The sequence below is a fragment of the Brassica napus genome, chromosome C2, assembly GCF_020379485.1.
Source record: "Brassica napus cultivar Da-Ae chromosome C2, Da-Ae, whole genome shotgun sequence".
Classification (NCBI taxonomy): domain Eukaryota; kingdom Viridiplantae; phylum Streptophyta; class Magnoliopsida; order Brassicales; family Brassicaceae; genus Brassica; species Brassica napus.
The window spans coordinates 45,845,406-45,872,278 of record NC_063445.1 but is presented as its reverse complement, the minus strand read 5'-3'; the positions used below and the strand labels follow the sequence as shown (position 1 = coordinate 45,872,278).

General features: G+C 35.3%; 4 protein-coding genes across 4 annotated transcripts; 2 read left to right on the top strand and 2 right to left on the bottom strand.

Annotated features, from left to right (window-relative positions):
• Positions 1-933, top strand: LOC106378485. The gene has a single exon (XM_013818602.2). The coding sequence runs from the start codon at positions 1-3 to the stop codon at positions 931-933; it is 933 nt and encodes a 310-aa protein (XP_013674056.2).
• Positions 934-1,704: 771 nt separating this feature from the next.
• On the bottom strand, positions 1,705-5,746 carry LOC106379697 (kinesin-like protein KIF21A). Its single transcript, XM_048749152.1, has 17 exons — positions 5,731-5,746; positions 5,234-5,412; positions 4,543-4,944; positions 4,150-4,455; positions 4,033-4,077; positions 3,880-3,966; positions 3,693-3,800; positions 3,507-3,599; positions 3,315-3,419; positions 3,149-3,220; positions 2,910-3,011; positions 2,747-2,818; positions 2,558-2,626; positions 2,387-2,458; positions 2,165-2,266; positions 1,999-2,070; positions 1,705-1,710 (listed from the first exon to the last, which is right to left on the bottom strand). Exons 1-17 carry the CDS (start codon positions 5,744-5,746, stop codon positions 1,705-1,707), a joined length of 1,908 nt encoding a protein of 635 aa, XP_048605109.1.
• A 14,253-nt stretch (positions 5,747-19,999) lies between these two features.
• Positions 20,000-21,207, top strand: BNAC02G33160D (light-harvesting complex-like protein 3 isotype 2, chloroplastic). The gene is made up of 3 exons (XM_013821818.3): positions 20,000-20,466; positions 20,549-20,686; positions 20,778-21,207. Exons 1-3 carry the CDS (start codon positions 20,091-20,093, stop codon positions 21,023-21,025), a joined length of 762 nt encoding a protein of 253 aa, XP_013677272.1. The 5' UTR covers positions 20,000-20,090; the 3' UTR covers positions 21,026-21,207.
• A 170-nt stretch (positions 21,208-21,377) lies between these two features.
• On the bottom strand, positions 21,378-23,693 carry LOC106381876 (sulfite oxidase). Its single transcript, XM_013821817.3, has 10 exons — positions 23,473-23,693; positions 23,285-23,400; positions 23,024-23,205; positions 22,825-22,943; positions 22,653-22,748; positions 22,460-22,570; positions 22,284-22,385; positions 22,125-22,172; positions 21,819-22,037; positions 21,378-21,743 (listed from the first exon to the last, which is right to left on the bottom strand). The coding sequence occupies exons 1-10, from the start codon at positions 23,545-23,547 to the stop codon at positions 21,627-21,629; spliced, it is 1,185 nt and encodes a 394-aa protein (XP_013677271.1). The 5' UTR covers positions 23,548-23,693; the 3' UTR covers positions 21,378-21,626.
• Positions 23,694-26,873: the final 3,180 nt, after the last annotated feature.

Below are 26,873 nucleotides of genomic sequence, written 5' to 3'. Positions count from 1 at the left end.
ATGAGGAAGGTACTTTCTGTTGATGGTGCCCATCTGAAAGCAAAGTATAAAGGGACTCTACTTGCTGCCACAGCACAAGATGGTAATTTTCACTTGTATCCTATAGCTTTTGCTATAGTTGATTCTGAGAATGATGCCTCATGGAGTTGGTTTATGAAATGTTTGAAAACCATCATTCCTGATGAAGAGGATTTGGTTTTTGTCTCTGATCGTGCAACCTCTATTGAAAACGCTCTTTTACAACATTATCCGTTTGCTCACCATGGAATCTGCGTCTTTCATTTTGAAAAGAATGTCCAGGACAATTTCAAGAGTTCAACACTTGTCCCTTTGGTTGTTGAAGCTGCTTATGCCTACACCAAGGATGATTTTGATTGCTATTTTCATGAGATTGAGGCATCCGACATTGTATTAGCAGATTATCTTCGTAAAGCAGACTTCAGGAAGTGGTCCCAAGCTTATTCTCCTGCTAATCGCTTCAACATCATGACGTCAAACTTGGTCGAATCTATAAATTCTTTGCTGAAAGTGAGTCGTGAGTATCCAATAGTCTGTCTTTTTGACACTATTAGGATGATAATGACTAGGTGGTTCACTGAACGACGTGAGCAAGGAGTTCGTCACATGCACCCTGTCACGTTCGATGTGGGGAACAAGATGAAAGAGCTATATGATTTTACGTCTCGCTTTCTCGAAGTTTCCAAAATCAATGATTCAGAGTTTGAGGTTAAGGGAGATACAAGAGATCAAGTGGTGAATTTTCAAACAAGGCATTGTTCATGCTTTGTGTTTGATGTTGAGAAGTTTCCTTGTGCTCATGCAATTGTCGCTGCAAAGGCTGGAAACAAGCATGAAAATGATTATGTCGATGATTTTTTCTCCAATGAAAGGTGCGTTCTCTCAGTCATTGTGGTAATACATTACCACGTTTAGAAATGTTTATATAATTGATCGAATTTATAAGGTTTTATAAACATTGTTTTACAACACTTCTTTTTCATTTTTCTTTCTTGGTTTTACTTTTTCCTAATTCTCTTAATTTTCTTATTAGGTTTACACTAGCATATTCAGAGAGTATATATTCTGTTGGCGATAAAGCATATTGGGATATTCCTCACCATGTAGCTTCGTTTGTCTGTCGCCCTCCATCTACACGTTTTCCTAGTGGCATGAGGAAAAAAAAGAGGATACCAAGTTCCTGGGAGTATGGAAAATATCGGCCCATATCTAAAATATCACACAAGTCTTACAAATGTAGCAGATGTGGACAGAAAGGTCACAACAAAGGTAGTTGTGTAGTGTCTATTTGATAACAGAGTAATATAAAAACTTGTGTGCAATTGATTATTTTTATATGATGTTATAAGAGAGAATTGGAATCGCATAGCTTTTGGGGAACATTTTATTATTACATTTATCATTTTATAATGCTTTATAAAGTTTACAGGCGTCTAATAGAAATTATGTTACTTATTATAGGAAATGTGTGGTTACACTAACCACCCTTTATAAAACATTAGGATTCAGATTAATTGCAGAAATTATATCTTCTTTTGATATCTTAGCATACCTGCATGAACATAAATAAAATACTTTCCTTATCAAAGGATTAAGGTACAAACCAAAAGATATTTTCCTCATCATGGAGGATTAAGGTACACGCCAAAAGATTTTCCTCATTGAAGACGTCAATAAAAGATAACACTAAAACTGAAAAAGTTTCATTGATATTAGTTAAAAGCACTAAAAAAACTGAAAGAGCTTCATTTCTTCAAATTCGCGATGCTTCTAATCGGTTTTTTTCAGATCTTCCAATACACGTCCTATCGCATCAGCAGCTGAATCTTCTTGTTTTTTTTTGTCTTTTTGATTTGGAGGTGTCAACGTTAGGTTCCTTTATATGCATAAGAATTAAGAAAATCAGAAATGATAATTGGATGTAGTCAATGAAATTTGAAAGAACATTTTATAAACCATTATACACAGAGAGATATTTACCTTAGTTACTCTTTCACATTTCTTTGTAAACTTCACGTGCTTTTTAGATGCATCCTCATTCACTTCTCCATCCTTCAATTTTAATGACACAATAAGTGAAGTTACATAGAGTATACTAAACATTTAAAAAGTCAATCAGTTTATAAAGACTTATAAATCAGCTTACTTCATTGGTTTTTGGATTTTCACTTTCTTTAGCATCGACTTCTGCATCATATTCTACTTGTTGTTGTACTTCACGTGGGGGTGCTACACCTTTCTTCATTCCCTAATATTACAAGACAAAAAAATAACTTAGCAATTTCGAATTTAATAACAGCCTTTATAAATCAGAAATGATAATCAGAAAGAACATTTTATAAACCATTATACACAGAGAGATATTTACCTTAGTTTCTCTTCCACGTTTCTTTGTACCCTTCACGGGCTTTTTAAATGCATCTTCATTTACTTCTTCATCCTTCAGTTTTGATGACACAATAAGAAAAGTTACAGAGTATATTAAACATTTAAAAAGTCAATCAGTTTATAAAGACTTATAAATCAACTTAGCACCGACGTCCACATCTGCATCATCTTCTACTTGTTGTTGTACTTCACGTGGGGGTGTTACACCTTTCTTCATTCCCTAATATTACAAGAGAAAAAAATAACTTAGCAATTTCGAATTTAATAACAGCCTTTATAAATCAGAAATGATAATCAGAAAAAACATTTTATAAACCATTATACACAGAGAGATATTTACCTTATTTCCTCTTCCACGTTTCTTTGTAACCTTCAGGGGCTTTTTAGATGCATCCTCATTCATTTCTCCATCCTTCAATTTTGATGACACAATAAGAAAAGTTACATAGAGTCAATCAGTTTATAAAGTCAATCAGTTTATAAAGACATATAAATCAGCTTACTTCATTGGTTTCTGGATTTTCACTCTCTTTAGCACCGATTTCTGCATCATCTTCTACTTGTTGTTGTACTTCACGTGGAGGTTTTACACTTTTCTTCTTTCCCTAATATTACAAGACAAAAAATTAACTTAGCAATTTCGAATTTAATAACAGCTTTTGTAAATCAGAAATGATAATTGAATGTAGTCTATGAAATTTGAAAGAACATTTTATAAACCATTATACACGAAGATATTTACCTTATTTCCTCTTCCACGTTTCTTTGTAACCTTCACGGGCTTTTTAAATGCATCCTCATTTACTTCTCCATCCTTCAATTTTGATGACACAATAAAAAAATTTACATAGAGTATATTAAACATTTTAAAAGTCAATTAGTTTATAAGGACTTATAAATCAGCTTACTTCATTGGTTTCTGAATTTTCACTCTCTTTAGCACCGACGTCGACATCTGCATTGACTTCTGTGTCATCTTCTTGTTGTTGTTCCTCTTCCTCTTGTGTTTGTCCCTATTTCAATAAAAGGATTACATTTTTATAATGATTTATAAATTTAAAACGATTGATCAGTTTATAAAGATTTATAAATCAGCTTACTTTATTTGTTTCTGAATTTTCATTCCCTTTAGCACTGTCGTCCACATCGACTTCTGTATCATCTTCTTCGTGGTGTTCATTTTCTTCTTGTGGCTGTTCATATTTAAAAAAAAAAATTGCATATTTGTAATGATTTATAATTCTAAAACGGTTGTTCAATTTATAAAGGGTTATAAAAAAGCTTACTTCATTGACTTTTGATGTGTCACTTTCTTTAGCCCCGTGTTCGACTTCTATATCATCTTCATCTTGATGATCTACTTCACGTGGAGGTCTTACACCATTCTTCTTTCCCTAATATTACAAGACAAAAAAATAGCTTACCAATTTCGAATTTAATAACAGTCTTATAAAATATCAAAAACACAATAACCTTAGCGATTTCCTGTCTTTTGGCATCTATATAATTTTGTAAAAATTCTGTTTCATCAAATTCATAATCGGCATTCTGTCCATATACCTGGAAAATTATATGTGAGCACACACACATTGTATTAAGAATATGGAGACGTTATAGATAACAAACCTTGGTTTTTGTGTCGGCTTCAGTTTCTTTTGACTTCTCAGTTTCCTGTTACAAGTTAGAAGCATATGAATCTTTCTTTTCATTTACAACACGAAACAAATATAGAAAATAATTTACCTTCACTGTTTCTCCACGAATGTTCAAAAGACCTTCAAGGTACTTCACTTTTTCTTCAAGAGACACTACCATCTTAGTGAGGAATTCAATCTTTTCTTGACCAGTTGCATCAATCCCAGGAGCAGAATTATTTTCGTCCACTTCAGCTTCAGCAACAGCAATGTCGACACTTCCATTAAGCCAATCTTGTCTCTTCAAACGATATCCTCTTTTGACAAGATCGACAACTCTTCCAAATTCACTGTCAACATCTTCAACCAAGTCGTTATGCAATTCGGGATCTCCAAAGATACATTTGACATCAACCTGACAAGTGTTTGCATATGGTCAAACAATCGATAAAAGAAGAATGCAAAGATTAAAACAGTTTTATAAAACATTATAAAAGGTTACCTCCTCCATTTTGTCGAATCTGTTAACCTCTTCAATAGTAAGCGATTTGGTTTCTATCCAATGCAAGCACAAGGGAAACTGAATTTCATCATTCCTAATACCAAAGAACGTGCCTGGTTGATTCACAGAAGATAACGCCCATAGCTGAAGTGGATATATAAAGCCACAAATCGCATATTGATCTTTCTCCGTCAACTTTGTATAGGTAAAGCTCTCCACTTCTTTCCGTAAATAATCAAAGGCCAAATTCCCCCAGGGATACTTGCAAAACTCTTTGAAATTTCTAGCTCTAAGCAGAAGCTCTTCTGGTATATTTGTCACTGGATTGCTTGCCATTAATATCCCTTCCACAAGGATTGTAGCTCCCAACCTTAATCTCTGATCAGCAGTAAGCTTTGTACTCTTTTTCACAAGTAGATTAAGCAAGGTGTTTAAAGTTTGATTCTTCTTCATCCATGGGTCTTTCTTTTTGTTTTTTTGTTTTTGAAGTCTCCACTTCCTCTTCATCTTTGTCAACAACACAAGGCAGACCCGTTGCCAAGTGGAATTCTCTTAGAAAAAATCTCATTAGTTGTTCTCCAAAAGAAAACCAAAAACCCTTCTTGCCTATATCTATTCTCCTTAAGAGTAAGTGATGAATCAAATGCCTTGAAAACACCATATACTTCTGCCTCCTTCCCATCTTAATTACCGGAGCCAAGAATGAATCTTCAAGCTTATTGAATTCTCTGCCCAAAACGTTTTCAACTGTACCAACCAACTTCAGGTTGGAGCGCTTGTTAATTCTATCCAATACGCCTCCATTTGTACCAGGTTCGGATATTCTTTTTGGCAAAGCAATCTTATCATCAGATTTACTCATCCTTTCACCTGAAACAATTCAAAATGGTAATGTCAAAGATATGTTTTATAATGACTTATAAAAGTTTTGTTTATCAACACTTGTAAATCATAATATATCAATCTAAAATTGATGAACCACATCAATAACGAAAGAACTAGCAATGAAATATATCGCAAATGACAAAAAACCCTAATCTACTCTATTCCAAGTTACGACATACTAAACCTAAAGGCCACAACCTCTAACAAAATTAGTCAAATATAACACTAATATCAATTACACATCTATTATAGGCAGAGTGTTGTGGTCACGAAATCCATGGTTCAACCAGAGTCTCACCAAACCGTCCAAACCGGCCATCTAGGAGGTACCAGCGACCGAGGTTCAGTCCAAGGCGTATATCTCTACAACCAGAAGGAATTTCAACATGAAACCAATTTTATTGGATTTTAAACTCAAGAAGGAGTTCATCCCAATTGGAATCGAGCCAAAATATTCACGGAGCAAGAAGTTATGAATTTTACAAGTCAGAAGTTTCCCAGCCCGTCCATTTGCGAGTACCCGACTTTAGAAGAAGATTCAAGCTCAATTAAGGAGCGGCCTGAAGAAAATACCATTATAGGAGTCAAGAGGAGTTTATCAGCTTTCCAGAAAGCCCAATATCAGGAGAAATGGCCACGGAAATTAGGAGTTATGATCAATTCCCCAGAACTGGCCAAACCGACGTCATCTATGGAAAGTCTCCAACCAATTCAACTTGGTTCGACCCAGAGCTATTTATGGGAACCAGGAGATCATCTTAACCAATCAGGAGGTATTCCAGAAGTCCTTTGCTGCACCAGAACCCAGGAGATCAGTTGGTTCAATGGAGAATCACTTAAACCCAATCGGAGCTATTTATGGAAAGATTGGACAATCTTTCGGTTTGATCCTTTCCAAGCAATTCCAATCCAACCAGGAGAACCAGACGACGTCCAGACAAAACCAAGACATCCAGGAGATAATATACACGAGCCAGAAGAGTTCTACAACTTCATCCCATGCACCAGCCCACATAGGAATAAGAAGATCCCCATTATCACCAAACTGCCTTATTTGGAGTCTCAAGCCTTAAAACTCCAACAGCTCTTTTTCCTTCAGTCTATGCACGACATCAGCACCTTCCAGACCATTAATAAGATTCCCAGGAAGCTCACTTACCCCCTCAAACCGTCCAGATACAAGGAGGACACCATCTACATTCATTTGGCCAAGATTCTCATCATTAAGCCTCCAACGGCTAGTTTTCAAGGAGCCATCAATTCCTTTGCTTCCAAGTTTATTATTTCGATTTTAATTCTTTCCTTATGTCATTTTATGACTGTTAGAGAGTCCTTGGTCGAGCCTATAAAGCTCTAGTCTTTGTTTCATTGTAAATCACCCCATTTTTAAAGTAATAAGAATTATTCAGTTTTTCTAGTTTTCTTAAAACTATTGTTCTAAGTCTTTTGAGTTTGTGTGAAGCAACTCCAAAGCACCTTGACTTATCAAGGCTCCTTTCCATAGAGTCTTGTGGCGTCCTCAATCCCCCATCCTTCCATTCCAATTCGTTTGCCAAGCTTGAGAGTGATACACATCCAGCAAGCAAAGCACCATCTCAATCCACTTCAATCATCAACTGATTAGGCTGAGAGTGTCACACGACCAGCAGCCTAATTCCATCCTATCTATCTTTATTTATCTTGTTTTATCATATTAGAAATCATATCTCATTTGTTTTTGCATTTGTTTTCAGGATAATAACTTGCATTCCATCATATCGCCCATCCGATCATATCTTTGGTCGATCCATCAAGCTTCCATCAACCATTTTGCCATCCCTGATTTCCAGCCTGCAACATTTGGTATCAGAGCTTAAGCTCCTGACTCAGGTGATATCTATCCTTGCATCTCATACTTGCTTGCATTTCTTTTTCCATTCATAAACCGAAAATCCATTAAAAAACTGTTTCTTTTTGTTTCAAGTTTTGTTTCTGCATATTTTTGTTCTTGCTGTTCATCATACTTTAAAGCCACGAAAAAGAAAAGAAAAAGTTTTGTTTGATTCATTTAAAAATCGAAAATCCCAAAAGAAAGTGTTTGCATTCATTAGTTTCCATAAAAGAAAATTCCATAAACATTTCTGTTTTGAATTTGATTCCTTTTCATTTGCATTCATAAATTCAGAGCCAAAAGAAATCATGCTAGTTATTGTTTCATACCATTTCTACTTGTCCATTTCGTGATTGCATCAGAAAAGAAAAAGAAAATATTTTTAAGCTTTAGTTTATATCATTTGCATATTTAATTGTTGCATTTCATCCAAAGAAAATTCACAAAAAAAAATTCAGCATCAGTTTGCTTTCCATATTTTCTTTTCATTTTTGTTAATTGTCATTTATTACTCTTTCATTTCGAGATTTGCATTAAGAAAACCAAAAGAAAAATCATTTTTGCATAATTTATTTCATTCCAGTTCAACATTGCATATTTTTTCGGTTTAGTTTTAATTAGCTTGCCTTTTGGTTCTTATTCTGATCCGACTATAAATTCCGTATTCTTCACTTGATCTTTGTGATTGTTTGCAGGAAGAAATGGAAGAATTAGCACAAAGTCAAGCCTTATTGGCCTCTCAAAAACAGCTATTGGCTGCTATGATGGGTGAAAAAGATCAGATTTCTCAGCTGGAGAAAAGAAACAAGGCACTAGGCCAACGTACACTTGAAGGAGAAAGGAGATTTGGAGATGTACCAGGGGCTGTATATGTCGAACCCAAGCCACCAGATCCTTCAAGGATCAATCAAACTCCAACTTCTAAAACCCACAACAATCATGTTGTTAATTCTCGGTTTGATTATAACTCTTTTGCTGATAAAATTGAACTCTTTAAATTTTCAGGAAAAAGAGGTTATCTTAGATGGGAGAGGAACCTTGATGAATGGTTTCACTTTAACAACATCCTGAGGAAAGAAAGGCTAGCTTATGCTATTGATCAACTTAGAGAAGAAGCCTTTAAATGGTGGGTACAAGAAGAAGATGATAGGCGGTTTTACAATGCGCCAACTATCAAAACATGGAGAGCTCTTGAGGAAGTCATGAGATATGAGTTTGCACCAGATTTTACAAGTTCTGAAATCCAGGAACTTTATCCAAGGAGGTATCCAACTCATGGTTCCAAAGAGGCAAAGAAAATGATGCCACAACAAAGCCATAGAAGCTTAATCCACCAAGACCAGATTCGACCAAACAAGAGGTCCAAGGTTTTATATGATCAATACCAGCCTTATGAGGTCCCAAAGGCCATGGAGAAGAAGAACTTTGTCAGCCAAGACACATTGGCTAGACACAAAGAAAAATCAGACAAACATTTTTCAAGAAAAGGCCAAGGTAAGTCCTATACTTGATAAATTTGTTTATAAATCATCTTCCACTGTTATGAGTCACTTGTCTTTGTCCAAGGATGATAAGACAGGTCCTGAAGTCAAGAAAGACACGATCTCAAAGTCCTTGTTGAATTTGTTCATGATTTAAGTCCAAGGAATGATGAGATTTCAAACCCAAAGAAAGAAGAGGCATCCAGCCAAGGAACTAAGGAGCATGAATTCAAAGGAGAGGAGCCACCAGGCGCCACACCTGTGATAGACCAGAAGATGGTTCAAGACACAATGCAGTCCATGTTGCTTAAAGAAGCAAAACCGGTCATAAAAGTATCCCACCAAGGTAAGTTTCAAACACCACCTTTGGATACTAGTACTGACGTGTGTGTTCTTGGTACAGGTAGAACAAATGAAAGCTATAAGCTTATTGTAGTTCCAAAGAAAGAACCGGACCCTAAGCTCAGCCATGAACCCACTTCTAAGTGGAAACCGAAATCTGAACAATCCATTGTCCAAGTTCCAAAACCTATGGTAAGATTCCTTTTAGATAAGCATGTTCTTAATATTTCAATGACAGATATAATGCACTTGCTTTTTATCCAGAATGTTGAGAATTTTTCAGGTTGCAAGGAAGAAAGCTTCAAAGAAATCCCACCAGATTATCTTATGTTGCTAGGAGGATCAACTCCAAAGATGATCAGAAACGTGGCCACCAAAAATTTGAAGGACCATCCACTCCAGAAGATAAGAAATGACCATGTCCAGAGCAGAAGCGTGATCCATTCCTATTTTCTCAAAGGAGAACCACCTGATACAAATTCCATTCCCAAACCGAAACAGTTTCAAGGTAAGGTTTTAGAATCTCAAAAGAGGATGAAATCTGACTTGCTCTATCTTGGTGCAGGTTACATAGTTTCAAGGTCAAAACCTTGTCAAAAGGGAGGGGATGTTGTGGTCACGAAATCCATGGTCCAACCAGAGTCTCACCAAACCGTCCAAACCGGCCATCTAGGAGGTACCAGCGACCGAGGTTCAGTCCAAGGCATATATCTCTACAACCAGAAGGACTTTCAACATGAAACCAATTTTATTGTATTTTAAACTCAAGAAGGAGTCCATCCCAATTGAAATCGAGCCAAAATATTCACGGAGCAAGAAGTTATGAATTTTACAAGTCAGAAGTTTCCCAGCCCGTCCATCTGCGAGTACCCGACTTTAGAAGAAGATTCAAGCTCAATTAAGGAGCGGCTTGAAGAAAAACCCATTATAGGAGTCAAGAGGAGGTTATCATATTTCCAGAAAGCCCAATATCAGGAGAAATGGCCACGGAAATTAGGAGTTATGATCAATTCCCCAGAACCGGCCAAACCGACGTCATCTATGGAAAGTCTCCAACCAATTCAACTTGGTTCGACCCAGAGCTATTTATGGGAACCAGGAGATCATCTTAACCAATCAGGAGGTATTCCAGAAGTCCTTTTCTGCACCAGAACCCAGGAGATCAGTTGGTTCAATGGAGAATCACTTACACCCAACCGGAGCTATTTATGGAAAGATTGGACAATCTTTCGATTTGATCCTTTCCAAGCAATTCCAATCCAACCAGGAGAACCAGACGACGTCCAGACAAAACCAAGACATCCAGGAGACAATATACACGAGCCAGAAGAGTTCTACAACTTCATCCCATGCACCAGCCCACATAGGAATAAGAAGATCCCCATTATCACCAAACTGCCTTATTTGGAGTCTCAAGCATTAAAACTCCAACAGCTCCTTTTCCTTCAGTCTATGCACGACATCAGCACCTTCCAGACCATTAAGAAGATTCCCAGGAAGCTCACTTACCCCCTCAAACCGTCCAGATACAAGGAGGACACCATCTACATTCATTTGGCCAAGATTCTCATCATTAAGCCTCCAACGGCTAGTTTTCAAGGAGCCATCAATTCCTTTGCTTCCAAGTTTATTATTTCGATTTTAATTCTTTCCTTATGTCATTTTATGACTGTTAGAGAGTCCTTGGTCGAGCCTATAAAGCTCTAGTCTTTGTTTCATTGTAAATCACCCCATTTTTAAAGTAATAAAAATTATTCAGTTTTTCTAGTTTTCTTAAAACTATTGTTCTAAGTCTTTTGAGTTTGTGTGAAGCAACTCCAAAGCACCTTGACTTATCAAGGCTCCTTTCCATAGAGTCTTGTGGCGTCCTCAATCCCCCATCCTTCCATTCCAATTCGTTTGCCAAGCTTGAGAGTGATACACATCCAGCAAGCAAAGCACCATCTCAATCCACTTCAATCATCAACTGATTAGGCTGAGAGTGTCACACGACCAGCAGCCTAATTCCATCATATCTATCTTTATTTATCTTGTTTTATCATATTAGAAATCATATCTCATTTGTTTTTGCATTTGTTTTCAGGATCATAACTTGCATTCCATCATATCGCCCATCCGATCATATCTTTGGTCGATCCATCAAGCTTCCATCAACCATTTTGCCATCCCTGATTTCCAGCCTGCAACACAGAGCGAGAAGAAGAATCGCCAAGAAGAACCAATAACATTACCGGAATTAAGAGAAATCGATGGTAATTGAAAACCACCATTGAAAAGTAGGTTTTTGTAATCAAAGAAATGGAGAACGGCGGAATATAAAAACAGATCAAAAGATGCGGTTGTGGATTTGTATCGGAACAGACGCGAACGGAGGAAGACGATGAAAGGTCCCGTCTTTTTACCCTTAATTGTGACGGTTTTATTTTTAAGGCCCAATGTTGATTATCAATGTTTAAAGCCCAATTTTGATTATCAATGTTTAAGGCTCAGTTATATATATGGTTTAATGCTTAGAAAACAATACTATGGTTTTATAAACTATTATAGATTTACAAGCTCTTGTAAAGTATTTATATGCTCTTATAAATTATTTATTGGGCTTTATAAATTATTATATATAAATTCATAAGTCTTTATAAATTAATTATTGGCAAAAATTTGTAAATCATTTTATACACATTTATAAATCTTTTTAAATTATTTATAGGCCTTTATATATTACCTTATAACTTATTTCATAAATGTTCATAAATCATTATAAAATAATTGTCAAATTTTTAATATAGATTTAGAAGCCCTTGTAAACTATTTATATGCTCTTATAAATTATTTATTGGACTTTATAAATTAGAATATATCGATTTGTAAGTCTTTATAAATTATTTATAGGCCTTTATAAATCCTAATTTACATTTTACCTCGTGGTATCTCTTGAGGGTCTATGATTGGAGTGGCTACATCATCCATCATATCATCTGATTCATGAGGTAATGGTAACTCCACTCCCTACACATCATTCATTAGTAAAAACATATAGTTTAACGATAAGAAAAATATGCCTATGGACAACACACAAGGGGGTGATAGTTTAAAACTTACATCTACGGGTTCATGGTTTTGTGTTTCAGTCTCAGTGGCTTCTAAAAAAGAAGTGTTATTGTGGCTCTCTCGAGAGGATTTGATTTCAGTGGCATCATCATTCACCGTATCATCTTCATTGGATTCTAAAACAAGTGTGTTACTAGGGCTCTCTTGAGCGGGTCTGATTGGTGTGGCAGCATTATTTTCAAATTCTCTCTGAAAAAAGGTGTAGGAAGATTTTAAATTACACCAAAAATGAATACAACTTATGTGTGAGAAAATACCTCATGTGCCGAATCCAACTACCACCATCTAGCCATTCCATTGACAGCTTAATCTCAGTATAATTAAAAATCATCCTCTTTTGTGGCAGTGAAATACACTTTGTAATTGTTTTCAAGGAGAATTTCCGTCACTCGACCTTTGCGCCACCCATGTGTAACAACCACTTCAACATAGTCGTTCAGATTGTACTCTGCACAAAGATCTCGAGGAGGAGATGGCATGATTTTGCAAATATCAACTATTGAATGTTTTCCTTCCGCTTTATCACTCGAATTTTGTGAGATTGTACATCTTTTGATCAAAAAATTTCTTCTATAACCCCCTTGAATCTCTGTAATTACTAATTCTCAGACCCAAATTTTTTCTTTTTCACTTTCACTAATTTCAGGGGTCATTTCGACCAACTTCCCTGTTCTAAACATGTGTTGACTCAATACCTTCAATTCCAAAACAATCATATATAAGCTAAAGCCCTCAACAATTCAAAATTTTAGAACTTAAAACATACAAAGAAAACTATACCTTGTTTTTGCTTTTGACCCATTCGGAGCCGATCCAATTAGCATGAGGTCTCAGTTGGCTTCTGATGAATCTCATTATGTTTGGTGGATCATCAAAGTAAACCAAAAAAACTACCATCTGGCCTTTCAACTACGATAAGACCAGTCCACCAACCATTATTAAAATAAGCATCCACCACCGACCCTTCCTTGAATACGACACCCTCATTCAGACATTCTGGCGGGACCGGCCGAATAAAACATCGTTCAATAGTTTCCTTGCAAGGATTTACACCGTCTTCGTTGAACAAAGTTTTGTAACAAACCCGAAGCTTTTTCCCTTTCACTCTCGTCGGATTTTGCTCGAGGATAGCTCTAAACCAAGAACCTTTGAACCCATCTTCTTGAAGAGATACTTCTAATTCACAATCTTTGGCAATAGACAAAATTTTTCCTTTTTTCTTCAAATTCTTCTCCATTGGTTACTCCTGAAAAGGAATCGGAAATGCAGAGCACAAAAAAAAAATCAAGAAAATAAGGAAAGAAGTTGAATAAAGATCAAATGAATGACATGCATCCAACAAACTGAAACAAAATGAGATTTTAGATAAATCAATTAGGTTCCATACAAAAATTCAATTCGATTTTGGAGTGTATATACAAAAGCAAAGAGAAATTTCAATTTGATCTAAATTGAATATAAAAAGTCAAAAGAGAATACAGAGAATGTACTTGAATTAACTTTTGCTAAAATCGATTCAAGTTGAATTGGAACTGAAACTGAAACAGATTGGGATTTTAAGTCAATCAATTAGGTTCCAAACAAAAATTCAATTCAATTTAGATTGTTGATTCAAAATTGAAGATGAAACTCAATTACCTTTGCCACGATAATGATTCAAAATGGGGAAGATCGTTGTGTTGATTCTTCTTCTTGGAATTTACGGACATAGAAAAGGATGAAAAAAGGAAAGAAAACAAGAAAGCAAAACAAACGTGTCGTAGTGGAGAGGATGAAGACGTGGCGTGAGAAGAGTTAAATTTACTGTTTTGCCATCCCTTTGGTAAATGATAAAAAACAGATAAATTGTTGAGGTCTTGGGTTGAACCCGGGATTCTTTCTAAACTGAAATTTAAAGTAACCTCAACTTACCACTAGACCATATCACATACGCGTTACAGTTAGCACGTTTTCTACTATTGGTGTTTACATATCATTATTTTAGTATATAAATATTGTAAACTGATTTATAAGCCTTTCTATATTAGTTATAGACCTTCATAAATTAATTTTTATATATTTATAAGTTTTTATAACTTTTAAATATGCCTTTATATATCCTAAACTCGATTGATATTACAAGAGGTAAAAAACCAGTTTTATTTTTTATCTTATATAAATTTATACGCCCTTATTTTTATCTTGTACAGATTTATAAATCATTTTGGTTGTTTATACGACTTTATAAACCTTAATTCTTTTTTGTTTATGAACTGATGAGCTCTTGAAAAACGATTTATAAGCCTTTCTATATTAGTTATAGACCTTTATAAATTAATTTTCAGAGATTTATAAATCTTTATAACTTTTAAATACTCCATTATATATCTTAAACTCATTTGATTTTACAAGAGGTAAAAAACCAGTTTTAATAAGGTCTTATAAAGCTACTAAGATATAAATTTTGTAATAAACCATTTTGTTTTGATTTTATAAGAGGTTATAAACTATTTTTAATAATGTGTTATAAAGCTACTGAAATACAAATTTACCATTTAACTTTCTAAATTAAAGCAAAGCCACAAATCCAAGTCATAAACTCATAATACTCAGAATTCTACAAACAAAGTTTACCAAACACGCATAAAACAGATAGTTGTTCACACATAACTATAAGCAAGTGATAAATTTTTTGTTCATTCCCACATTAGTACTCATTGTAATTCTGAGAAGATATCAACCACCAACTTTTCTCGGATGATTGCAATTTTTTCTTCACTCAGCTTTGTCAAGTCCACTATACGCATTGCATGGCACTCTATCAGCTTCAATGCATAAACTCCACTGTCTTCTATTTTAAGAACCTGAAACAAAATTGTGTTAGTATTATATTAGTCTTAAGAACATAGCAGATAAATTATAATATAAGTTATTTGATCTATGATACAAATCTAACATGAAGATTTATAAGCAGTTATAAAGATGTTACCTGTGGGAAACCTTCAGATACAATTTTTATCGAACTTGCTAGTATCCATGCTGACATCTTTGAAGAAGTTGCGAATCATGAATGGGAGAGCCATCGCATATGCATTAACGTAAGGGACCAAACTCGCATCTGTGAACTTCATTGCTGCACAATTGAATGATGTGATACTTCTCTTCTACAAGTTGACTACAACTCCAAGCCAATACTTATCTGCTACTGCAATAGCCAAATAGAATAAGTTGATATTCTTCTCTATGTTGTACTTGTCAAAGCCTGTTCCAAATTGGAAACCTTTCTTTTCATCTAAAAACTCACCATAAAGCTCATCTATTTTTTCAAGATACTTCACTCCAACAACTAAGGCAGTTTTGTTCAGAAACAAATCTGGATTGTTTATCTGTCTCAGTTTCAGCAACTCAAAACCTGCTTCAATATGCTGAGACAAAAATAACAAATACTCAGAAAAGCGATCATATAGTTTTATAAATAAGATTAATATAAATTTATAAGGGATTATAAAGAATTTTTGTTCACATATAGTCTAACCGTTTTTGAAAGCTTTTTTCCCGGAGTTTCAATATCCGAAAACCACTTTACGGTTACTATCTCTTGATTGATTCTCAGTTTCCTACATTGGACACTCATACTTTTTATGTAGGTATCTAGTTTCACCTCATGAAATTTATAGTTTCTTATAAAATAAAACTTACTTTTTTTTGTTTGACATTTTCCATTCTCTCATATTTTCTTTTCTTGTTTTATCAACTGGCTCAAAGGGATGAAGAATCAGATGTTTCTTCATTGCTCCTGTAAACGGTGGTTGTGTATGAATGGATGGTATTTGACCTCTTTCACTTCTTCTTAGTGGAACATTATCTGTATCAGCTTTAAACTTCTTTTGAAGTGGAGGCTCAACATCTTCGTTTACCTACAGACAAAAAAAAATAGTTTTTACAAAGGGTTATTATGTCTATAAAATAAATCAATACTCACAAAGTTTGGAAAACAAACCTGACTGTCTTGTTGTACCAATCTCTTTTTAATTTTCATTAGAGGTTGGAAAACAGGAATCTCACAAACATCTCTCATAAGAACCTGATTCATGCAAATCGTTTTTATATAATTGTTTAAGAGGCCTTATCGATCATGAAATAGTTTATAAAGCTTTATAAAATACCTCATTTGTACCCTTTCCACTATGACTTTTTTGAGAAAGGAGATCAAACTTAGGAGACGTAAATGTTGGAGTAGGCGATGAAACCTTCAAACAAAATATTTGAAAATTAGATGTTTATGCTATATACATTAAACTTTTACAAGGCCTTATAAAATATATTAATTGTGTACCCTTGTATCAAAGTTTGGAGTAGGCGACGTAACCTACAAAAGAAATAAGAAATTCAATTTTCCAAGCACTAAATCAAAATATTTATAAACCTTTATATCATATTTTAGATTCATACCTGCGACGTTTGTTTCAAGCAACTTTCTAATTCAAGTTTTTATGTGTCTTCGTCTTGAGTGATTTTTTTGTGTAGTCTCATTTTCCCCAAGAATATTCTCTTCTTCCCTTAGATGCCATGTACCAGATTTCGCTTCTTCATCACATATCTCTTCTTCATTTTCATCATCTAATGCACTTCTTCCATCCCCAGAGTTTGCTTCTTCGGCAATTGTATCTTCTTCATTTTCACCATCTGGTGCACTTTTTTTATCACCAGAGTTTGCTTCTTCATCAATTGTATCTTCTTCATTTTCGTAATCTTGTGCACTTCTTCTATCACCAGAACTAGCTTCATTCTCACAATCTTCTTTGTTTGGTGAACCGTCATTAAACTTCAAAAAAAACAAGTGAAATCGTTAGAGAGAAATAACATGTGAAATTTGATAAGTGCTTGGTAAAATTCAATTGGTTACCTTAACTCCTAAAACATTCTGGATCACTACTACTCGCTTATCCAAATCACGAACCATTTGGATTAGCTTATCAAGTTTCTCGCTGTTAGACATGGAATGATCTTTATCTTTCCTTTGCTCCTTATCCTTTTGATACTCTTCATCTTTATTTTCCTCTTCATCTGTCTTTTCCTCTTCATCTTTATTTTCCTCTTCATATGTCTTTTCCTCTTCATCTTTCTTTTCCCCTTCATCTTCACTATGGTTCAGATCTTCACCATGCTCTGCATCTTCGTCTTTTTTCTTGCATTGTTGACATATATCTTCTGTTGCAACAAACATATCCACAAAACTTTTCTCCCAATCGCTTCTCCTCATTTTGTATCCTTGTTGAACTAGTTTCACAACACTGTGAAAGTCAGCATCGTCACTATGTGTTGCCCCCACCAAATGTTTGTATTCCTCAGCCAATCCAATCACTGTGCTAACCTCAACCTGTATAATAAATAAAACAAATCTCTGTAAACCTCATATATATTAATTTATAAATCCCTATAAAACTACATTTACAATATTTTATAAACACACGTCACATTTACAATCCCTACAAAACACTGATTTGTGGACCTTTTCAAGGAGTGCCTAAAAATCCACTTTTCAAATAATACAATACGAATATATTTATAGACGTTTATAAAAACTCACATTGTTTATCTTCTTCAGCTCTAACACTTCAGTTATTGTCGGAGTTCTTGTTGAGTCCCAATGTAGACACAACGGATCTGAAGAAGAGGATGTCTCGCATGGTTTTCCCAAAGATTTACCAAGCACATTTACTGATGACATTGCCCAAAAATTTATGGCTAGCGCAAAACCACTCACTTCATAACTATCTCCTGTCCAGGAACTTGCACTCAAACTTTTTACACCTCTCATCAAGATGCTATAAGCAGTTTTACCCCAAGCCATCTTGGGTAAGCGATAGTTCATATAACGCTGCAACCTGTCTCTCGGGATTTTAGAACTCGGGTTTTCTGCCATAACTACCGCTTCTGTGATTATTGCTGTTCCAAGGGATAATCTTTCTAGTGTTGGCATGCTTCGTGGTTTCTCTTTAAACATTTCATACAACGTTCTCACCGTAAACTTATCATTTTTGCCCAGTATCTAAAGGTATGGCTTCTTCATTATTTTGAACTGCGACTCTGTTATTGTTTGATCTTCCTCATAACGTAAGCATGTTGTCAGATGAAATTCCCTTAGTGAAAACCTCATAGGCTGGTCCGAGAAAGTAAACCAGAGATCCTCTCCTTGCGTCAATACTCTTCGCTGCATTAGAAAATGGATCAACTCTTCTGAAAATTGAACTCTATTCCTTTTAACCACCTTCAAAATGCTCCCAATGTGAGATAGAGAACTCTTCTTTTCCTAATATATCTTTTGCCTTCTCGACATAATCAATCTTTGAGTGATGGATTATCGCTTTGAGATTATCTAGTGGTTCTACAGCTTCATAAACCCTCCCAGACAATCTCAAGGTTGTGCAAAACTCGTTGCTATCCAACTGCAATACAAGACAACACTTCTTGAGTTCACGCATCGTATAATTACTTGAAACCCACATTTATAAAGGCTTATAAATTTTCAAAAAAACTCAATGTTCACTATCGATACTCTTTCTCTTAGATCTAACTAGGAACATGACAATCCTCAACCAATCCTCTTCTGTTTTCTTGTAACATAAATAACAAATTCAAAAAATGACTTCAAACAAACAAAAAGATACCCAAATTTAGGAACTTACTTGTAGAGAATCGTGAAGATGAGAATCATGAAGATGAGAATCGTGAAGAGGAGAATCTTAATCGTGAAGAGGAGAATCGTGAAGAGAAGACGACATTTTTGAGATGAGATTTTGAATCGTGTAGTGTGATTGTTATTCGTCGTCACCGGATGCTCTTTCCAGAGAGACGTCGTGACTAGTGAGAGAGAAGACCTTTTCTCGTCGTCGTCGTGAGAGTGGCCGTCGTGAGTGTCGCCGTTGTTAGAATCGCCGTCGTCCTAAAACTTAGATTTATAAAGAGTTATAAATTTTCAAAAACTTAATGTTCACTATCGGAAATCTTTATCTTAGATCCGACTATTAATAGATAACTCTTTCTCTTAGATCGAAACAACAAAATCTGAGAAAATTACTTACAAGTTGTGATTCTTTATCGATCTCGTCGTCGCTCGATCTCGCCGTCGTCACTCGATCGCGTTCGCTTCGTGCATGAGAGAGGATACACTTGACCTCGTCATCGTCGCTCGATTTCGTCACCGTCGTCGCTCGATCTCGTCGCCGTCGTCGCTCGATCTCGTCGCCGTCGTCGCGTTGCCGTTCGAAGCTTTCTCTCGAGAGAGAAAGAGATAGGAAACGAGGTTATAATTGTGAGAGGATTATTCTTGTCTTTTGCCTATTAATGATTGAAGTATTTCTGAAAATGTTCTCCTTCTAAGTGTATATATAAATAGTGGTACTAAACAAAGTGTAAAAGTAAAATTTTCCCTACAAATTATCAATATAATAACTTTTATATTTTATGATATAATATCAAATGAATATTTAAAATAACAGTGCAAAAAAGTATAATGACTTTTTTGACGTCTTTCTTTAAAATTTTAAAAACCTTAAGTTATTAAAAAAAAATCCATATAAATTTTGTGTTTTGGTAAGTATGGTTTCTGCTTCTCTTTGGGCCGAAGGCGAAATTGAAATGGACTTCTAGTTCATATATATGAAGTCCATTGATAATCTCGATTTCACCAGAACACAAAAACGTCACGTAGTTTCAGTAAGCAAACAAAAAAAACGAAAACGACATACATTCGAAGCGATTAACGATAACATCTCTTTCACTTCCTTCGAAGTTCATTTCAAACCACACATTCGAACTAACTGAAAACAGAGAGAGAGAGAGAGAGAGACAGTAATACAGAGTGTGTGAGCAAGCAGCAAATGTCCCTATCAATGGCGTTATGCTCCCAGCCGATCTCTTCTCCGCTTCAAAACTCTACTCTCACCCCCAAGATCTCACTCACTCTCCTCTCCACCAAGCGCCTCTCTCTCTTCTCCCTCACTCGAGCCTCCTCCTCCGACAACGGCACGTCTGCTACAGTCTCTGCAACCACCGTGGAGATTCCAAAGCCTGTGTCTCCCGCTAAAGAGGAAGTTCCGGTTAAATCTCGGACGGAAAGCTCCTCTGACGAGACTGATTTGACAACTACCACGACGGAGATCAAGTTTCAGGATGCGAAGTGGGTTAATGGAACATGGGATCTGAAACAGTTCGAGAAAGAAGGCAAAACCGATTGGGATTCTGTAATCGTTTCTGGTTAAGTGTGCTCTGTTACTTACTACAAAAGCTCCTTGTTTTGGTTTTGTAATACGTTATAGGGTTGTTGTATAATGTGTAGAGGCAAAGAGGAGAAAGTGGCTTGAAGACAGCCCGGAAACAACTACTAACGACGAGCCTGTTCTGTTCGATACCTCCATTATTCCATGGTGGGCTTGGATGAAGCGGTATCACCTACCAGAAGCTGAACTCCTCAATGGTATAACTCAATAATGATATTGTGTAACTTTGCTACTAAACATGATCTCAAGTTTGTTTGTTTTTTCTTCTTGGTGGGTATTGTCTTATAGGTCGTGCTGCGATGATAGGGTTCTTCATGTCTTACTTTGTTGATAGCCTTACCGGAGTAGGACTTGTTGATCAAATGGGTAATTTCTTCTACAAAACACTCTTGTTTGTGGCTGTAGCTGGAGTTCTTTTCATCCGCAAGAATGAAGATTTAGACAAACTCCAGGGTTTGTTTGAAGAGACAACGTTGTATGACAAGCAATGGCAAGCGGCGTGGAAAGAGCCGGAATCATCATCTTCAAAGAAGTGAACAAAGTTTCTTGCTTTTTTCTTCTTCTTGTTATGTGATGTTTGTGACCAGTGGAAAAGTCTCAAGATCATTTATTTCTTGTTTACCGATCTTGAGGTTATAATCTTTCTGGCTTGAAAAGGAACTCTATGAAAGAAAATGTACTTAGAAACCTTGGAAGAAAAGCAATTGATTGCATACCAGATTAGAATCTGACTAGGACAACATCACAACATGATTTCATATTTTATGTGTATATAATTCTTCGTTTATCCCACAAGGTATATATATGACCCCACATGAATCTTCAATATAATAAGAGGAGAGTGGAGAGTGAATCAATCAAGGAGCATACATTATGTGGTCAACCATATGATTCCATGCACATTTATTATAACAACAACAATACTGCATCGCAATTTTTAAACAGTGGCTTATAATGCACCCGACGATGACCAAAAGCTAAAGAGTAATCACATTCACATGTGAGTTTTCTCACTTATTAAACTAAACCCAAACTTTTGCTCACATATCCACAGGAACCTCATATATAGTTTTTGAAACCGAAAAAGAGGTAAAAGGAGAGGACAGAGACAGACAAAGCGGTGGGTAACTTGATGATCTACAAGTTAGAGTGGCCAAGACGGAGAAGGACACGGTGCCACGATGTATTGAGCACCCCTCTTAGGTTCCACACTGACTCCACATTTTCCGGCTGAACATTGGCCGCCGAATCCACCTACCCCACAATTCCCATAATTATTATACGAGAATAATTCACTATTATTATTATCTGAGAGAGAGGCTTTTTTACCGCTTTGGCGATGACCTCGGTGGTACTCTGGGAGACATCAATAGTGGCTTCAAACAACACCCACGCCCATTTGTCGCTGGAGTTGTGTTCAGAGATGTAATCCTTCCCTGGTTTCTGTGTTCTAGAAGCTTCCACCCAGCTTTTGCCTCCATCCATTGATATATCCACTCGCTCGATCCCTCGCCCACCTCCAGAAACCGCATATCCTTTGATGCTTACCTGCAAAAAAAACCCAAATATTACAACTCAATTTGCTCCTGCATTGGTCAGATGAGATTAGTTGGGAAATGACTTCAAAGTTCTCACCTTTCCAGGCTTCACCATTTGCACGTCCTCCAAAGAGCAGATTGCACTCTGTTCACACCATAACCATGAGATAAGATATATTTGGTGGTGGTCCAAAGAAAATAATGCTCGGTTTATAATTCTATAGTCAAACCAAATTCAAAAGGGAATATTGTATACCTGAACAGGGAAATCCATTTGGGGCCTCCTTGAGGACCAGTCGATATTGTCCCAATTGACAGAAGGAGGGAACATTTTGTAATCTTTTTGCATGAAAAAACCCTACAACATTGTGATCCTTTAGAGCAGTTTCTGATTTGCTAAAAACACAGGGGGATGCATGCTGAGACACAGACCTGGCATTCTCCGGCGAGTACATTGATGGAATCAAGCCATTTGACGGAACGAGCACCAATCACACCCGGGACAACCAGCCTTAACGGATATCCGTGATCCCTGTTCAGGATCTTCAAACAAGAAGGAAAAAAAAAACATTTAATCAACAAAAATCTCTGAGCAATGAAAAAAGAGAAAGGGAGATATAAAAACCTCTCCATTCATCTCATAAGCGAGTAGAACATCGGCTTCAGGATTTGTGGCTTGGTTAAGAGGGATTGACGCCTTGTAAGGCCCACCATTCTCCTCCTAGATAGAGCACGAATCAAATCAAAACCAAACGCATAAACTAAAGATGAAAGGGAAGGTGTATATATATAAATACCTTGCAGCGATCAACACTGACAAACTCAACATGTCTGCCACCTAAACCGGTGGAGCTAGTGAGCTTTGGAATCCCCAAAAGCTCAAGAACATCGGCCAATTTGGCCCCGCCCCACACAGCTGAAAGGCAAGTACTATTATTATACAGTCTTTGCATTATAAAAAAAAAAGAGAGTCTGGAGAGAGAAAGAAAAACAAACCGTTGCCAATGGCAGAAACATCCCAACCAACCCCTCTAACATTCCTGACTTTGCTCATAGCAGTTCTTCTGTTACCCGCACACTGTAGAGTAGCAGTGACATTGTACTTGGGCAGGGACATGATATCTTTGATGAAGAGCTTTGTTGGGTTATCGATCAATCCGGTGACGGACACGTAGTAGCTGCTAAGTGGAAACAAAGATCCAGATTCAGACAAAAGTTGGAAAAGAAACCGAAGATGGAGAGAAAGAGATGAGTGACTTGTCGATGTGATCGATGATGGGAATGGGGCCATGGTTTCGCTTGTAGAAAAGGTGGACGGGAGTGACGTAAGATGAAACTAAGGCGGAGCGAGGTGGTTCGGCATTGAAGGGCTCCTGTCATCGCATCACCCCCAAAATCGAATGAATAGCAGATCAGAAACAAAATAAGAAAGGAGGAGGGCTTGCCTTTGCGTTGATTTTGAGACTAGGGTCACGAGATGGTTCCTGCGAGTAATCTGAAGGTCCGCGAATCCCAGGCATATCTTCTTCTTCTTTTTTTGCAGATAAACCACCAACCACCAAGACGCTTCCTTTGCTTTGTGGTCAGAGAAAAGGAGGACTTCTGTGGTCAGAAAAAGATATGTATCAGCCCATATACTCGGCCCAAATTTCGATTGGGCAAGGTATTGTGCCTCCATGATTTTGTTTCTTAGACTTTCTTTTTTCTTTTTATTTCATCCACTTGCATATTATAGCAAAAACCGGAACTGAGAAACCAAACCAAATTATCCGAAAACGAAACTGGATTGAAACTCTCAGATACCCAAATGATTTATCCGAATCGGGCACCCAATATCAGAAAAAAAATAAATAATAAGTTTCAGTTTTTTGATATAAGGTAAAATGTCATCAATGGATTGCATAAGAAGAGCGAAAACATTGTTACTATCCAAGAGTGACAACATTGTTACTAACAGAATACATTATCTTTTAGGTACTCTCTTATGTTATAAAGATATATGGTATTTCTATATTAAAATACAATAAATACTTACAAAATTAGCATCTTAGGAACTTGAATTCTGGTTGGATTGACGAATATGCAAGTGTTTAACCATTAGATCACTTAGATTAACATGTTAACTAATATATTTTATATATGTATATATTTGATTCATATATTAAATGGATGTCCGAAACCAACCGAAACCGTACCCGAAATCTCATAAGTGCCTATTTGAGTATAAGAATGATTTATCCAATATACCCATAGCCGAATGGTTCCTACCTGAAACAGAAACATAACCGAATACTGGATGCCTATGGGCTATGCATATCTTGTGATAATACTACTTTATTCCTAAAATTAAGAAGCCCAAGTATTTCAGATACTAACTACTTTTTCTATTAAGCTAGGAATTTTTATTTTTGTAAGTATATTATTGTTTCTAGAATTATTATTTTTATATTACTGACAATTATTTTTGTATTATTAGGTTATTACTCCATCTGTATCAAAATAAGTGGATTTTAAAGTTTTTGCACACATATTAAGAAATTACAAACTTTTATTTAATTTTTCTCATTTGTCTAAAAACAATAATAAATACATTTAATTCAACCAATAGAAAATCATACTGCAGAATACAAATAGTCAAAAACATAAAATTGCATTTACTTTTTACATAGAAACTTAAAAACATCACTTAAAATGAAACAAAAAAAAATCTCTAAAAACATCAGTTAAAGTGATACGGAGGGAGTAGTTATTTTTTAGAATTATATTGTTGCTAGAAACTCTTCATGGCCCTGACTAAAATAATTGTATGTTTTTATTTTTATTTTTTAAGAGTAGTTAAACAATCTGCCTTCTGGTGTTCTTATATGTTTTAGGTTAGATGTATATTTTTACTGATGATACGCAATGCGTATCTAAAACAATATAGACTTATTTGGATCAGGCATGATTGAAGTTTACCATCTACGTTGAAGTTACATACCTGTTAGCATTGTTTTTGTTGCAATAAGCAATAACTATGTTCTAGTTGCAACAAAGTTTCAAACTTTATAGAGGCTTTTGTGAGTATATCATTTGTGCTTGAGACAATTTATGAAGAATACTCATTTACAGTTTCGTCTCAAACTAATTACGTATACCGTTCAAAAATATTAACAGTATATTTAGCAATGCGACAGGATTTTGATACACCCTTTAAAAGTGCAAATTATTTGTTTGTCGGTATAAATTTTATTGCGGATATTCATAATTTTTCACCATTTATATATTTATAGACATTGAAGATAAGCTATAATTTGTATTTAAATTTATGAATACAATTTATGTCAATAGAGTTTTTATGTAACTAACTTTTTGAGCTTTGAAAAAAAGTTCTATATACATAGATTTTTAAAATTTAAATATTAAAACTTAGGTCATAAATAATTTATTAGAAGTGTTATTATACAATTTTGAAAAACTACAGGTGTTCAGTTTTTCAATAATAAATACTTGACTAGAAACTCAAGCTTATTTTGGAATATATATATATTTATTCAATATTTGGGATTAAAAAAAAAAAATCAGTACAACCTTTGAAAGATGTATTCAAAATTATATGTTTTTTTTTATAAAATGTGAAATTTATTGATCAAAGTAGAAAGAATAGACATTTACATCAACTATAAAAGACTATGAAGAGGAAAGCAAAAGCTATACAATGCAAAAAGAATTATTTTGTAAACCTCCTAAGCTTATGCTGTTGCTTCAAACTACCTTTGCAATATACCAGCTAACTTGTGGCCCGCTCTATAACGCAGAGACGTGATCATGTTACGTATGGACTTGTCAATGATCCGATACGCTTGATCCACTGTCCGAAAGTCTGTGCGATGTCTCCTCTCATTCCGCTCCCTCCAAAGATGATAGATGCAACTCTGAAACACCTCCAAAATTATATGTTGATATAATCCACAACACGAAATCATGATTTGAAATATATTATAATATTTCAGTTTTATTAAAATGATAATTATAATTAATATAGAAATTTCCTATCATAACATTTTTTAGTTTATTTTTTCAAAAATAGTCCTCAATGAATAAATTTTATTATAGGGTAAAATACATTTTTATCCTAGGGTTAACTAATCTAGACTTAGAGTTTAGAGTTAAGGGGTGGAGTTCTAGAGATAGAGTTTTAATTTTAAAAATACAAATAAATATTAAAAATTTCAAAATAAAAATGACTATTTTGGTTATTTTATTTCTTGAAAAATATTTTTGTGACAAAAACTTAAAATAACTATTTGAGAGAATTTGCCTAATTAATATGTACTTTTTATTTATAGTATTTGTTTTAATAACTTGTCTCCCATTGGTTGGTTATAGCTCGTTTAAATATTTCAGTAACAAAAATGATTTTGTTCAACATGTCCTTTAAGTTTTTCGATTGGGATTAGTATTCAACCGCTTTCTGCTTCAAGTGATTTCCTATGTGTAAAAACTGTCGAAACAAAATTCTGAATTGTGATCATTTTGCAACTTCTCTGTGATTCCAATTCTGATGCAGCCGTTCCGCTACACCATCAATACTCCTCTTTTACCTTCAAATGAAGCAGAAACGAAATTGAAATCTATGTAAACCAATCATAGCCCTTTGATAAGGAATAAGAAGCCAAGAATTGATCTGGGGATAGTACCAACTACCAATAACCAAGCATTGACTTTCTTCATTAGGCAGCATCTGAATGTCACTATCAAGCTGATGTTTATCATTTATATTCCATGCACGACCCGACCCGTATATCTCTTGGACGATCCTATGAGAGAATATATATATATATATACAATCTATGTAACAAAATAG